General features: G+C 22.6%; 3 protein-coding genes across 5 annotated transcripts; 1 reads left to right on the top strand and 2 right to left on the bottom strand.

The window, feature by feature from the left end:
• Nucleotides 1-361: 361 nt before the first annotated feature.
• LOC113548782 (serendipity locus protein alpha) lies at nucleotides 362-3812 on the bottom strand. Its single transcript, XM_026949845.1, has 10 exons — nucleotides 3136-3812; nucleotides 2879-3052; nucleotides 2539-2802; nucleotides 2331-2468; nucleotides 2057-2234; nucleotides 1463-1665; nucleotides 1208-1394; nucleotides 987-1148; nucleotides 651-899; nucleotides 362-588 (listed from the first exon to the last, which is right to left on the bottom strand). Exons 1-10 carry the CDS (start codon nucleotides 3244-3246, stop codon nucleotides 434-436), a joined length of 1821 nt encoding a protein of 606 aa, XP_026805646.1. The 5' UTR covers nucleotides 3247-3812; the 3' UTR covers nucleotides 362-433.
• Nucleotides 3813-5903: 2091 nt separating this feature from the next.
• On the top strand, nucleotides 5904-9185 carry LOC113547777 (zinc finger protein 2 homolog). 3 transcript variants are annotated; one of them, XM_026948267.1, is made up of 6 exons: nucleotides 5904-6022; nucleotides 6681-6791; nucleotides 6855-6962; nucleotides 7031-7141; nucleotides 7203-8830; nucleotides 8892-9141. In XM_026948267.1, exons 2-6 carry the CDS (start codon nucleotides 6709-6711, stop codon nucleotides 8987-8989), a joined length of 2028 nt encoding a protein of 675 aa, XP_026804068.1. In that variant the 5' UTR covers nucleotides 5904-6022; nucleotides 6681-6708; the 3' UTR covers nucleotides 8990-9141. The 3 variants fall into 3 exon arrangements, with proteins under 3 accessions (XP_026804068.1, XP_026804066.1, XP_026804067.1); XM_026948265.1 differs by having other exon boundaries at nucleotides 7203-9185; XM_026948266.1 differs by lacking the exon at nucleotides 5904-6022 and adding an exon at nucleotides 6058-6078 and having other exon boundaries at nucleotides 7203-9185.
• Nucleotides 9186-11977: 2792 nt separating this feature from the next.
• LOC113549795 (acidic leucine-rich nuclear phosphoprotein 32 family member B-like) lies at nucleotides 11978-16091 on the bottom strand. The gene is made up of 4 exons (XM_026951257.1): nucleotides 15929-16091; nucleotides 15384-15433; nucleotides 12608-12887; nucleotides 11978-12539 (listed from the first exon to the last, which is right to left on the bottom strand). Exons 2-4 carry the CDS (start codon nucleotides 15431-15433, stop codon nucleotides 12099-12101), a joined length of 771 nt encoding a protein of 256 aa, XP_026807058.1. The 5' UTR covers nucleotides 15929-16091; the 3' UTR covers nucleotides 11978-12098.
• Between the last annotated feature and the right edge of the window lie 212 nt (nucleotides 16092-16303).

The raw sequence follows: 16303 nt of genomic DNA, 5'->3' as shown, positions 1-16303 counted from the left end.
ACTTCAAGGATACTTTTTAATCAAATATTTGTAAAATTGGTATATCTATCAGATGCCATATCCATTTTTTGAAGTTATAGCATTTTTATTTAGCAGATCAGCATTATAAAGAAAGAAAAGTATAATAATATCCACTTATAGCTTTTAAAGTAATGCAAACTAAATTTATACTATAATTATATATTATAAATACAAAATAAAAATATTATAATCAGTGAAAATTTAATTAATATTTTTTTATCAAATCATTCAAATTCTAAATATATTCTTTTCTGAAATTAAAATATATTTAAGTTTTTCTTGATATTTAACATTAGTTTTTACATTCAATGCAAACTATACAATTATAATCTAAATATTAAACTAGACGATTAATTAGGATGTTCATTTAAATCATATTTGTAACAATTTGATATAAAAATAAATAAATATTTTAACATTTCTTAGCACTTAAAATCTTATTATTAACATCTTCTATATCTTGTATCCTTGTTGGAGTGTCAATACCTATTTCTTCCCATATGTTTACTGTAGTTTTATTATCCTTATTTATATTGAATGACTCAAGAATATAATTATCTAAAATTTCTACAAATCATAAAATAATTATAATATTAATTTCTATGACTATTTAAATATAAAATATTTACTTGTAAGATCCATTGTAACAACATTATCATAAATTGTTTCATTAGTGGATATTAAACAATTATAATCTTCATGAGACATTTTTTTTGAAGTTTTACGTTCTAACTTGTTGTAAAATGATTTTTGAACTTGAATAGTTGTAAGTAACAAATTCAAATCTTCATTATTATCAAGGTTATCAGTTTGCATTAAACTCAGTGAGGATTGTTTTGTTTTAGATAAAATATAATTTGTGTTTTCTAATTCAGACACTAAGAGAAAAATAGAATATATTAAAAAATGATACATAATTTTAAATATATTAAAACTTAATTTAAAAAAATTACTATATTACTTACAATTTTTATCATCTAATATATTAGAAATTAAAATTTGATTATTCTTCAAATATTTTATTACAATTACACATCTTTTAAGTAATTTATTTTTAATTAATTCATCATTATAACTGTCATTTGTTCTTTGATTATAGACTAAACATGCATTATACTCTCTCAAAGCTAAAATGAAATGTTTCAGTATTATTTTTTATAACAATTTATTTAAAAAATATTTTTACCATTTTTAAACTGTTCAAAAGTTGAAGAAAGTTCTTTATTTTCAAATAGGGCTGTAGCAAATATTTTTTCCATGAACTTTGAAAAATTATTCATTCCATTTGAAAACTTTATAAATAAATCCATGTTGGTATTTTCATCACTTTTAGAGATAGTATCAATAATACTCATAGAAGTTTCTACTGTTGTCTAATTTTAAATAAAAAAAATATAAATTAGTAAAAAAAACTCAAGTTTAAAAATATTACTAATATTACTTGAGTAAATGCAAAAGGGTCAACAATTTTGTCCAAAAGATTTTGTATTTCACAAATTTCAGAAACCCAATGGTTTATAAGCAGTTTTAAAAATGTCTTCTTTACTATTGAAGTTGGATCTAAATAAAATTCAATAATGGCTGGTACCATATCACTGTCCAAAAGTTCCAAGCTTGATATACAAGATTTTAAAGGAATAACATCTGAATAATATTATAAACATAAAGTTATAAAACATTTAAAAAAAATTGTATTAAATAAATATTTATCAAGGGATATTCAATAGGTAAAAATATGATTTCAAGAACCTTGCATCAATATTAAGCGTCTCTGCTTATAGAGACTAACTCATTGTAAATATATAATAATATATTTCTAATATGTTTCATTGACTAAATAATTTATATCTATTGAAATATTTTTAGATAATTAAAATAAATTAATAAATTAAGCCAATATTTTATAATAATGTTATTATAATACAAGGTTATCTATTTAAATGTATAATTTTTAAAAGACGAGTGTAAATATTTAAATGGTGAACCTTGTATATATTTGTTTTTAAGAATTAATAAGTATTAGTTTGTGACTTACATTCATCATTTTTACAACAGGCCACAGAAAATAATCCAACCTGAATTAATACGTCAGTATATTTATCCAAATCACAAATTATAATTGATAAATCTGATGAATTTCTTAGTTGTATGTCAACAGAATCACCGCACTTTCTAACCAGTTTTTTAACTATATCAAATGGATCATTAAAAATCTAAAATGTTAATAATGTACAGAAAATAATAAATCAGTGAGTATTAAAAAAAAATGTATAAAAATTATAGTATTTAGCTCAGTTTATATACTATACCTCAGAAATAAGATGTAAAACTGTTGTATTAATCCGTCTTTCAAGAATAGATAATGAAGAAGATAAATAATCAAATTGGAAAAAACTATCAGTATCATTAATATTTATGTTTTCAATTTGCTGAATCGCTTTTAAAACCTTTAATAATATTTTAAATGAGTATAAATATTAAAAAAGTATAAATTATTCAATTATGAAAAATATTTACATGTTTAGATGAAGATGTTATTTCTAAGTTATCTATTTTATCTGCAACTTTAGCAATAGTTATTGCTTGAAATAAAATTTTATTGATAATTGGTTTAATAAGTTCAAAATTATCTCTATTATTTAATGAATTTAAAACCACATTCATTTGATCAATAAATTTTCCTGGATGTTCATCTAAATCAGGTATATCTATCATTTCTAAACAGTCCTCCAACTTATAAAAACATTTTTGAATTCGCTTAATTAAGTACTTGCTTAAAACCTTATAAAAATATTTATAAATTATACAATTATTAATATTAAATAAATAAATAAATACTAAATGTCATAATACATACCTTTTCAAAATTCAGAATAGTGGTTTGATCTGATATTGTTATTTCATACAGAAGAAGACATTTTCGAATTTGACTTAAACATACATAAAGCATGTAAACATTTTTATTTTTAAATGTTTTTAAAAAAACTTGAACAGATTTTACAAAATAAAGGAGTGGTCCATTTATAAAATCCTGTAATTATTTTTATTAATATAAATTAGATAGGTATGGTTAATGAAAATCGTAAAAAACTAAATGTTCTATTACCCACTTACTTTGAATATTAGTTTAAAAGATGATTCATGCAATTCTTTTTCCTCAATATTATATAAATATCTAGAACACTCATTTAAAACTATATCAACTTTGGAACATAAATCATCCATTATAATATATAATTAGGTTTATAATACAATATTATTTGAACTTAAAAATAAAAAAATCAATGTTCAAAATTGTTTGTGTAAAATGTGTTTGATTATGAATTAGAAATCTGATTTGGATTTTCAAATGACAGTTAAATCACAATTATAAATTCATAAAAACTAGAAAGTAAAAGTAAATGATATAAAAGCATAAAACTGCATAATTCAGTTATATATTAATGTGTGGTACCACAGAACAATGGTTACTAGTGTACAGGTAGAACCCGAATTACCCTATATAGAATAATATTCTATCATGATATAACTACTCATTACAAATTACTATGCAGTGTAATGAATTATTTATAATGATATAGATAATAGATAATACTATTGATGTACAACATAAAAAACAATAAAGGTACTGCAGTCAACCTGTTAATCTTTTATCTATAACATATTAACATGTACTCGGCAATTGATTTAAATCTTAAAAAAAAACTATTGTAGTCCACATTATTAAACTGTCATAAACAAGCAGTTATTTTATATAGTTGGCCAACATACACACTATAAGATATTACTAAAACCAGTATAACAATTATCCCCGAATTAGATAATATAATCTCTCAATTATACAGTTATCAAATTACTCTTTAACCAAGGTACAATAAAAATATTAAATATTACCTTTATTGGTATGATTCAATTTCAACTAAAAATTAAATAATTTATTTTAGGTCGTCCCTAGTCACTTGCCAGTTTATTATGGTAAAATATTAAAATATAGTATATTATTAGTATGCCTGGTGCAAATTCCAATTTCCATTTGTATTTCTAAAGTCATAACAATTTGGTTTATTATATTGTCTATTTTTGATATATATTTTAATATACAAATATTATGTTATTATATTACTACAGTTATTCAATTTCCGCGATAAAAATCAAATTGTATATATTATTAGGTATGTTGTTAAGCTGTCATTTAATGAAGTAAGGTAGTCATTAAATATGTATAGGTATATTTTACTAAATTTTTAATTAATAAATGTATTGGTATGTTAAAAGAAAAAATTATAAAATCCTCAAACATATTTAAAATAAATTTAAATTTTATAATTTTTATGATTGAAATGGAATAAATAACAATTATTTAGCTGTTCGTAGTGCTTTGCATTGCAGTATATAGTTCGATGTCCACTATCTATGTAAATTTATATTTGACATAATTTGGTATAATATATTTGAATCAAATATTTTATTATAATATTTACAACTATATTTATTATTACCATAGTTGTAACCTTTTAAAGTATTGTAAAGGTTTTAAAAAAATATATTAGTTGGCATTGGAATATTTAATTATATGTAATTTGTTTAGTAGTAAATATGATCTATTATTGATTTTAATTATAGTTTGAAAAAGAATGAATACAATTTAACTGATCACTTAAATACTGAATCATTTTTAAGGTATCTATTAAGAACTTATAGATTAAAATATTTAATTTTTAGTTAAATTTTTTTTTGTTATAAGTAATTTTAATAAATTCTACTATTTTCACTAAGTGCACAATATATATGTTAAATTATTGAAAAACAGACTATTTATAAATACTTTAAGTCTGTAATTATGTACTTATTGAGTAAAAAAAACAATATGTATGGTTTTTGAGTACCTACATGTATCGTTCATATTCACTTATACACCCATTACTAACATTGTAGCCTACAATTTGTAGGTATCTATTTAATAGTTTGTTACTTTACCATTAATTTCTGAACTGGAAGGTTATTATATTTCTTACATTTTATGTTATATACTTAACTAATTATATAATGTAGGAAAAAAATATGTTAAAGAAAGTGCATATGTCGTTCATGAGTCTACAGATTGTCATTGAATATACAAATAGTAAAATAATACATTATTTTAAAAGTAAATTCAAAGATATGGAATCATTTAATACATTTATAATAATGTATTTTTTTTTTTTTGTAAACAAACCATAATTCTATTCTTTCTTTAATTACCTAATTATAAAATATTTATTTTTACGATTTATTGAGATTTTTCAATGTATACTAGTATACTACTAAATCTTAGATAATTAAAATGTTATTCTTAATATATTCAATAACAATCATCTAAAACATAATAAAATAATTGCTTGATACAATTTAATATTATATTATTAATATATTCCTGTGAATAGTTGTAATCTTTAAATTAGTATTATAATCGTAAATATCATGATTTCAAATATGATTAGAACTATTTCATTTTAATTTACATAATTGATTCTTGTTCAATGTAACTATTTAAAACTCTTGTTGCAACCTATTTATATTTATGTTATATGTGAATTTAATTTGAAACTTTTTGGCTTAATATAGTATTATTATTACCTACAATATATTTCTATATAAAATAAAAATATTTCTTTCAAACTCATAGTAAAAAGCTACAATATACAACTTGTACTAATAATTAGGTAATACAATACAATTTTCATTGTGTAACTTTTATGATAATAAGTTTCAAATTTAAACTTTTTTAATATATATATATGTATATTATAATAATGAATGAGATTGAAAAATTATTTCTATCACACCTAATTTGTTCTTATCAGTGTTCAGAGGACAGAGTTAAGCTATTGCAATATTTAGTTATTATTTAAATATGTATTTCATAAAATATTTATTTAGTGGTAAAAAATACTGTTTTCAGTTATTTTAATTTTTGTTGTAATCTTATAAGCATGATAGAAATATTGATATTCTTGTAAAGGTGTGTATTTGTTTTTTAAAGAAGTACATACAAATATTTTTTATGTTTCTTTACAAGTAGGTTGATGAAAATGTATTATTAATTTTGTGAACAGTTCATTGATTTATTTGGTTAAGTAGTTAAGAATAAAATAAAACATACATTTCTTTTTCAATATGTATTCCTATTTACATGATTATATCTAACTACGATCTTCAAGAATCTAATTAAATTTATTATTAAATATTAATATAATTTATTGTTTTAAATTTTTTATTTTTTAATATATATTGATATATTAATAATCCTTATAGTTGTTAGATTATCAAATATATCTTAGCATATTAAAAAAGTTAAATCTATTCTAATAAATTGTTTAGTAAAAATATCATTTTTATTGATTTATTAATTATTTTTTGGTATCATTTTTTAATAATTTTAAAGAAGTAATTATTTAATATTAATAAGAATAGACATTTTATTTACAATATTAATGTTTTAATAATAAATATAAAATTACTTTGGTGCTATCAAAAAATTCAAAAGTATGTAACTGGCCATATCGAATTTGATAATAACATTTTTATTGAAAATCTGAAATATAATATTATATAATATATTATTTTACACCAAAATGAAATGTTAATTAATTATTTATTTAACTAATTAACTATTTTAGACTTATTAAACTAAGATACTGAGAAATTATGTTAAATTCTACCAATAACAATGTTGATTCTGAAAAATGGAAGGAAATTGTATCAGATGAAATTCAATCAGATATTGAAAAGTGAGTTTTATAACATTATTTTAATTATTATACTTTATAATAATTGATTTGTTTGAATTTTAGTTATTCAGATAATGAATTACCTCTTTCGTCAATAGTAACTACTAATAACATTAATACCGAAAAATGGCAAGATATTACATTGGATAATATTCAGTCTAACATGAAAAAGTATAAATAAAATCAAAAATATTATTTAAAACCTTTTAATATTAATGATTGTACTGTTTACATTTTAGTGATTCAGAAAATGAGTTATCTCTTTCATCAATATCCACTTTTAATGATAATCATAGAATTCCAAAGCATCAAGAAATCAATTTGGATGATACTCAATCTGACAATGAAAAGTAAGTTTAATATAATATTTTAATATTAGTTATTTAATAATTATTTTTGTTTAAATTTTAGTTGCTTAGACAATGAATTACCTCTTTCGTCAATAGCAAATGTATTGCTTCTAAGTGATAGTTGTAAATTTGAAAAATCTGAGTCAATTGATTACCGATCCAAGCTAAATGTTAATCATAATACACAATCTGTCTTACATCAAATATCCACCAAAGACCAAAGTAAAATAGATACACCAATGAGGAGGTATGGGTGTGATATCTGTGGGAAAATATTCCTTAGGCGTATTGCGATTATTGAACATTTTAGAACTAGTTTATGCTTTCCAGACAGTCCTTTTGATTTTAAATTTGACAGCCCAAATTATTATTTATGTAATAATTCTGAAGATTCAATATCATTTGTCAATAATATAAATAATTTAGAAACAAATAATATGAAAGCTACGACTTACAAATGCAGAGTTTGTCAAAATGTAATTAGAAATAATAATCTAATAAAAAGGCAACAAATATTACATACTAAAGAAAATAACTTATTATGTGATATATGTTCAGTGTTAAATAGTATTGCATGTGGAAATAATCAACATCTTAAAGAAAAGTATACATGGAAATGTAAATCTTGTGGGCAGACATTTACTAAATTATCTGTTTTAAAAACTCACAGATGTATTTTTCCAAAGAATAAATTATTCAATTGTTATAAATGTCATAAATCTTATAAAAACTTAAATGCTTTAGAAAAACATAAGATTGTTCATAAATTAAATTGCAATATATGTAATAAACAATTCTTTAAACAGTCAACTTTAACAGATCATAAAAGATTACACTATTTAAAAAGTATCAACCAACCCAATATTCATTTAAAGTACATGAATTCTAGTGTATTAAATACCAACAAAGCCTTCAACACATCTAAAAATTATGAATGCTCAAGATGCTCAGAATTGTTTCATAAACGTTCAGAAATAATTTCTCATATTTTTGAAAATCATCGAGAAGATTATTCCAAATATAGTTGTGATGAATGTACAAATTTTAGTGATTCTTCACGTGACTATATTTTATGTTTAGCAAAAAACCATTGCAAATGTGATGTTTGTCCCCAATCATTCACAACATCTCATAGACTACAACAGCATTATAGATGGCATCTTGGTATCAATAATTTTAAATGCCAATTCTGTCCTAAGACATTTTCAAAATGTTTTCTTTACTTGTCTCATGAAAGAACGCACACGGGAGAAAAACCATTCAGATGTAATTTTTGTGGCAAATGGTTTCCTGAGACATCAAATTTAAATATCCATTTAAAACCCTACAAACTTTTTGCATGTAATATATGCCAAAAATCGTATACTCGGATGTCTTCATTATTGTTCCATAAAAGAATACACGCTAAAGAAAAACGTCAAATTAAAAGCTGTAATCAATTTTCAACTTTAGAAGTACGTACAAGACGACAATATACTAGAAGAAAGCATTTTAATTGTAAATTATGTGCCAAATCATTTTTTCATTCATGGTTGTTAAGTGCTCATCTAAAAACACATCAAAACAGAAAAAATGTTAAAAAATCATCATTAAACAAACACAAGAGACCACAAGAAGATACCATATGTATTAAATGTAATTTATGCCAAGAATCATTTAGTGACCAGAATATTTTAATTACTCATAGATGTAAGTCATCTACATGCAAATATTGTTTAAAAGTCTTTAATAATGTTTCTTCACTTAATAGACACTATAGATACATGCATCAAAAAAACAACGAACTCTTTGACTGTGATATTTGTAAAATATCATTTATGTGTTCAACTAGTCTTAATGAACATCTAAAAAAGCACACTCTTTGTGATAAAAACATGCCTCTTACATTTAATGTCACCAATGAAATAAAAACAGCAAAAGAAGAAATGTATTTAAATGAAGAATATAAATGTGATATTTGTATGAAAAGTTTTTTCAGTCAAACACAAATTATTCCTCACATTCTAGAAACTCATTATTAGGTTTACATTAAATATTAATATATTTATAATAAATGTATTAGTAAGTTTTTCTAAGTCTTGATTATGTAATCAATTGTTATATTTATTTGTAATACAATTATTATATATTAGTTTCTGTATACATAATACTGTTTTAAATTTAAAAAGTTAATAGAATAGAAATAAGAGGTAGCATATACATGTTTTTAAATATTATGTATCATTACATTATAACACGCTTTATAAAATAGCAGTTAAACCTATATTGATTATAAGTCAATTTTACTTTTCATATAATAATAATAATAAATCATTTTAAAGATTAAAATTAAGTTACCTAATTATAACAGTTTTCTGAAGGTATCAAATTTTACATGACATATATCCTCCACTAAATACCAATTTCCTAAAAAATTTTGTTTTTATAGTAAGTAAATTGGGAAAACAGAATTTTTTTATGTACTTATTAAAGTAAAATAAAGTGTATTTGTTATTAATTTAATCTTGTAACCCAACTATTTTTAAGAATTTATTGCTACGTTGGAACAAAAATAATTGCTGTTACATTCATCAATTTTTATAAATGTTTTCATAGATAGTAATAATTAAATAAACAATAATTTCTTCTGAAAATAAATATCAGAAAAATATGCATTCTATAAAAGTCTCAATGTTTCAGACTACAACGAAAAAAAAAATTGGTAATATAAACTGTCTGAGTAAAATTTACAAAATTAATAACTTAACTTTTATAAAATTAAACAACAATTACAAATTTTAATTTATATTTAATTTGTTACAGCCACATAATATGAATAATTAATAAAATTTAAAAAAATATATAATTTTAAAAAGTAAAATATTAGGACGAATAAAAACATACTGTTGATATATATTTATCTATTATAGTATCCCCATTATATTTATATCAATTAAACTTGGCAATTTTTCATGTTTACTTTAATAAATTTTTCTTTAAATATATAATATATTTGCATAAAAGCTAGAATTAAATTGATAGACACATTAGTGGTTATATAATATATATACATAGTACATAGGTATAGTCACTTATACATCTACTAAATAATCCGCATATTGTGTCTTTTAACATCAGGCTTTGATTTCATTATTTACAAAATACTCAGATACAACGTCTGGGCTAAGAAATCGTATATCATAGTATTGAAGGGTGTAGTTTATTATAACTTTTTGATATAGATAAAAATTTGGACATAGTTTACGTATGCCCTGAACAATAAACTGCTGCTATCAAGGAAAGGTGGTATGATTAAGTTAATTAGATAGAATAATGAATAGACCATTACTAAACACTTATCAATCATCAAACTCATATTCCTATGCAAGTCATACATAACTGCACCCTTGATAAGTGGTAGGCTAGTAGATTGTTAAGTACCAAAATATATAGAAAATAGTAATATATTTTATATTAAATAAGCATACATCATTTTCTTTTTAATTGGTTAAAATAATACAACACTATTAACACTACTAAATATATTCAGATAAATTTTAATTTTTTGTCCTTAATCTTAGCTTGTGGCTTGTACTTATTCCAGCTATACATACCATGTCTAATAATTCTAATACTTGTGAAATTATGCTTAATGAGTTACTTAAGTATACATTAAACTATTTGATTGTATTAACTTGTGATACCAAATAAATGTTAAAAGAACTAAATAAAACAATCAAACAATGAAAAACAACATCACACACATCGTAGTCAACAAAATTCAAAGATTATATTGGTTTTTTTTTTGTTGTTACAATAAATAAAAAATGACATCTTGATCATACACTAAGTTCAATTCAAACTATAGTACTATAATAAATAAAGACTAGAAAAGGAATTAAGGTAAGGACATAACGTATAACAACTTCATGTTGTAGTATATTAAGCAGCTAGAATTCACAGTATTTAAAACGTACCAAATTATATAACTCAATTATTGTTAAAAGAGAATATTGAGCATACTAATCCAAACATACAGTTTAACAGGAACAATAAATTAGTAATCCATATTAAATATTATTTTTTTCTAAACCCAATAATAATTAATAATATAATAATAATGGTACTAGACATAGCAACATCAAACATAATTAGTATTAATAATTCTTCAATTTAAAAATAAGTTTTAAGATAATATATATTCCATTGCAAAATATTTTTTAATATTAAAAAATGTTCATTAGATTAATTAGAAGCAAATTAAATGGTATAACGTTAATACACATAATAAACCGTCCGTTTTTAAAATAAAAACAATGAGGTAAAAATACAATTTAAATTTTAAGTGCTTTATCCCTTAATTTTAGCTGTATAATGCCTATACCAATGATGATCGAAATTGATAATTATCAACAATTCACAAACCATCTTACAGTGGTCGAGTAAAACGTAGATATTTTATCATTGTAATAACAAAAACAATAGTTTTTTATACAAACATTAATAACAGTAAGGATTTTAATTATACTAAAAATAGATTTTAGCAACATATCTATTCAACTATTTTATATTAAATATAATGTTAATAAATAAAATTCCCTTTCTTCAAAAGATCTGATGAAATCATAATTTTAAGTTTAAATATTGATTAACTAACATCAGAAGTCATAAAAATTGAAGTGTACACCAAGAGTAATCAAAACACCTAAATGTGTCATCTACCTTTTAGACTATTTTACATTAATTGCCAAGTCACAAAATATTTAGGCATTCATAATGATAAATCATTATGAATACCATTGATATATTTAAATATCCAACTACCTAGAAAAAACTGACTAAAAAAATAGAATACAATTTCATTTATAAATAGTAATATTTATTATAATTAAGTATTTGTAAATTTATACAGTTACAAAGTTGAAAAATCATACAAAAACGTCATAAATGTAAAGATTTAAGTTACAAACTATAAAACTTACTTTTTCTTACCAAACTTTTTGTTTTTTTGTACTTTACCACCTTTAAATTTTGAACCATTTTTATTTTTATTTGGTTGACTTTTACCATTTTTGAAAGCACCTTTACCTTTAGGTTTAGGTTTTTCTTCTTCGCTTTCTTCATCGTCATCATCATCATCATCATCAATTTCAAGACCTTCAATTTCATCATCATCATCAACTTCATCGTCTTCATCATCATCAACTTCATCTTCATCGTCATCCATTTCTTCATCATTAGAAACTTCTTCTTTTTTAGATTTTGGAGTTTTAGATTCTGGTTTTTTGGATTTATCTTTGTTTATACTATCTACGTTACCACCAATAGCTTTGAATTCATTAATTAATTTTTCATAAATTCCATCCAATACTTCGTCACTAGTATCCTTAAATTTAGAAAATCCTTTTGTAATCATATTCTGAAAAAATATTTAAAAATATTATTAGAAAAACATTGAATGTGAATATAAATTAAGTAAAGTCTTACTTTCAGTTTAGTACGCTTTTGTGGAACAGAAGATTTATTTTTGTAATCTACTAATAGCTTAGCAACACTACTCTCTTCCTCAGAAAGGTTTGTCATATTCGAAACATTTAGAATAGCTTTAGCCCACAACTCTTGTAATGCTAATTTTTCAGGATTAGGAGGTGTTACTACTTTGACTTTTTCTCCTTCTTTTTTCAATATAGTTGGCTTGACAACATCTTTTGATTTTTCTTTTCTAACTTGTACACCACCTTTAGCTTGTTTTTTTGGAGATTTATTTCTATATATCATACCAAAAAATAATTAATAATATTGAATAGTTTTAATATTAAAAGATTTTAGATATAGTGAATTCTGAACAAATACAAAATAAATAATGCTCTTATTAATTTTAAATTCTTTACAATTCATTAATTTTATCAAAATAAAAAATATATACATGTATAAAAATCTGTTTTTTATATTCTGTTTAATGTAATGTTTGATTTGCTTCTTAGCATGAAGGTGTATTCAACCATACTTTATTCAAAATGAGATTGTGACTCGGTGGCGACTAGTTTTCGTCGAGTGGGGGTCAGACAACACCACCGAGTCAACTATCTATACGACTACTGTATAATAAAGCCATGCCCATGCTCATAAGTTGGCCACTAAGTCACAACCTCATTTAAAACAGATTATAGGTATTTTGTTTTCAATTTAGTAGATACATCATATTTAGAAATTATGTAATTTTAAATTTTATTTCAAGACTATTTTTTTTTTATATTATGCACAGAACTATGTATAATTAGTGGTATGCGTGTTAATTTTTGAATGTGTTTACTGTTTAGGTACAGTATAAAAATAGTGGGGATAAGATTCAAATACAGTACATGTTTAAATTTTAACACAATATAATATTTACAGAATGCTTTGACACTTATCATAAAATGTATTTAAGTCTTGATATAAATCTGTATATATTTTCAAAGATTCTTATTTTTTTCATTATTTCTCTGCTACTAGTTAATTTTTTTGCAGTATCTATGCTCTTTAATACATACTGATCAATCTGTTTATTATTTTGATATTATATACTTTTAATAGACATTTTGGAAAATCATTGAAAAAATACCCCCAAAAAATTACAAGTAATAATTAAAATAAATAATTGGGTAGTAAAAATGTAATTCATTGAAAAGGTATATTGAATATGTTTAGAAAAATTGAAAACAAATATTCCAGGTTCAAACAGAAAAAAAATTAATAATAAATTTACGTATGTAATTGAAAAAAATGAAGAATATAAAATTATTAAATCTTACTATAAAGTCATGTCAGGTAAAGCAGATGTTAATTTACCTATCTTATTGAATTGTTTTAAATATTCACCAATAACTTAATGTAAAACGTAATTTTTCTTTGTACTAACATATTATAAGTGATAGAAGATTTAATAATAATTAATATAATTTGGAATATATTTAATTAATTATCAATTTTAATTCAATATTTATCTAATTTTTTAATGCAATGTGTACATATTTTATGGTCCAATTATGCAATTTTTATGTTTTCAATGCAATTAAATCAGGTCTTTAATTATAAATAGGGTTTGGATTTTAGAGCAAATGCTTCTTTTTGAAAGATAATTCTTTTATATAAATACGTTTTGAACCGTTCTGATTCAATGAAGTAAACTTTTTATTGCTTTTTCCCCAATTTGGTTCTTTTTTCTGAATTTTCACATTTTTCTCGAAAATTTAACTATACTATGCTTGGACTATATTATTATTGCCAGAAATTATAAAACCAGTAATAAATGAATGACTGATAAAATAACAATAGTTATTGTGCCGAAATTGTAGTTTTATCTACAATTTAATGACTGTAATTACAGTTATATTTATGACTTAAGGAAAGGGAAAATTATCTGAATTATATCTACACATTTTTAGGTCTTTTTTTATGTATAAAAATATATTAGCACCCAATAGGATTTAATGAAAGTAACTTGACCAAATATATGGTCGTAAATAATTTTCAATATTTAGTTATATGTGTAATTTAAATTTGTTATTTTAGAATTAAATTTAATAAATGCTTTTTTTTTTTTTAAATATTTATTTTGCTGCAATTCCCAGCCCTAATTAAAACTAATAAGTTTTCCTTAGATATTGTTAAATATTTAAAGCGCAATTGGTATACAAAAAGTAATTTCAAGCACAATTGGTAAATTAAAGTCTGTTCAGGTTAAGAGTGCCCAGTCGATCGGACAAAAACCAGTTCTATTTGTGCACGTATTTTGCTACAGGGAGCACTTTAGTGTGACAACATATGTATATACATAATGACTCTAACAATCAACAACAGCGGTCGTACAATGCCGAACAATCACAGGGCATCTGATCTCGCCTGGGGGGTCTGACAGTTGTCAGCAGCTCAGTATGCATGTGCGAGTTTGGGCACTTTTAACCTGAACAGACCATAATTTAACAATTGAGCTTAAAATTACTTTTTGTACACCAATTGCGCTCTAAACATTTTACAATATCTAAGGAAAACTTATTAATTATAATAAGGGCTCAGAATTTGTAGCAAAATAAATACTTAAAAAAACAAAGGATTATACCTTGTATACTAATTCAATAAATGTAGAACTATATATATGTACAGATTGGTAACCAATAATATAGATTAAGTTAACTGTATTAAGTACCTCTAACAGTCAGAATGTCAAAATATTTATTAGTAATATCATAAAATACTACATTTTTATTTAGTTTATAATTACTTGTTTGTATTCACTGGTTTCTTAGCAGAATTATTAGTCTTAAGCTTCATCTAAAACAATAAAATAAATAATAATTTAAAAGCCACAAAACCATTGTTACAATCAACAAATTTGATAGTGTATAATATTAAACAATAAATAATATAATATTAATCCAAAATTAAGGGGATTAGTCCCTCATCAAAAGTCAGTAACAAAATCAGTTTTAAAACGTTTGTAAATATTAGATACAACTAAAGACGATCTAAATCAAAAAAAAATGATGATTTTTACAAATTATAAAAACGGAAAAAACCATGCATATAGAACCAAAATTACAATAAGTTTGAAAATGATAGATGATTTTGATACTTTATGCTGATCGACATTTGATCTGTACCGAAATAAGTGACTACTGTGTAATTAATTTTAAATAATTATTTGAAAATATACAATTTGTTCTAACATTTTATATTAGACATCGTGAGATTTTCGTTATTAAATTAATATGTAACATGGTAATTAATATGAATTTACAATTATATACAATACATTAATGTTCTTACCTTTAATAGTAGTTATTTAAATGAAAAGGTTAAATTTAGAAAGAAAATAAATATAATAATTAGAAATGAATACTCTGAGTAGTGAAAAAACCGCAGTGGGTATAAATGTAAATTGAATAATGAATAACCACACTACCACCACATTGATATTTCAAATCAAGTGTAAACACATTTACTTTGAAGTTTGAACACGATATTAGTATTGATTATTTTAGGTTATAATTACAGGTTATAGACGCATCCTGGAGCAAAATCTAATAAATGCATATAAATGGAAGAAAAACAATAAGCATATTTGATTTTACTAGGCGCGTAATGAGAAAAAATTCAGGTGGGTTTAAAAAAGGTAAAGTAGAAATTAAAAATAAAAGTTAC

The sequence above is a fragment of the Rhopalosiphum maidis genome, chromosome 1 (assembly GCF_003676215.2).
Source record: "Rhopalosiphum maidis isolate BTI-1 chromosome 1, ASM367621v3, whole genome shotgun sequence".
NCBI lineage: Eukaryota > Metazoa > Arthropoda > Insecta > Hemiptera > Aphididae > Rhopalosiphum > Rhopalosiphum maidis.
This window is presented reverse-complemented; position numbering and strand designations above follow the sequence as displayed.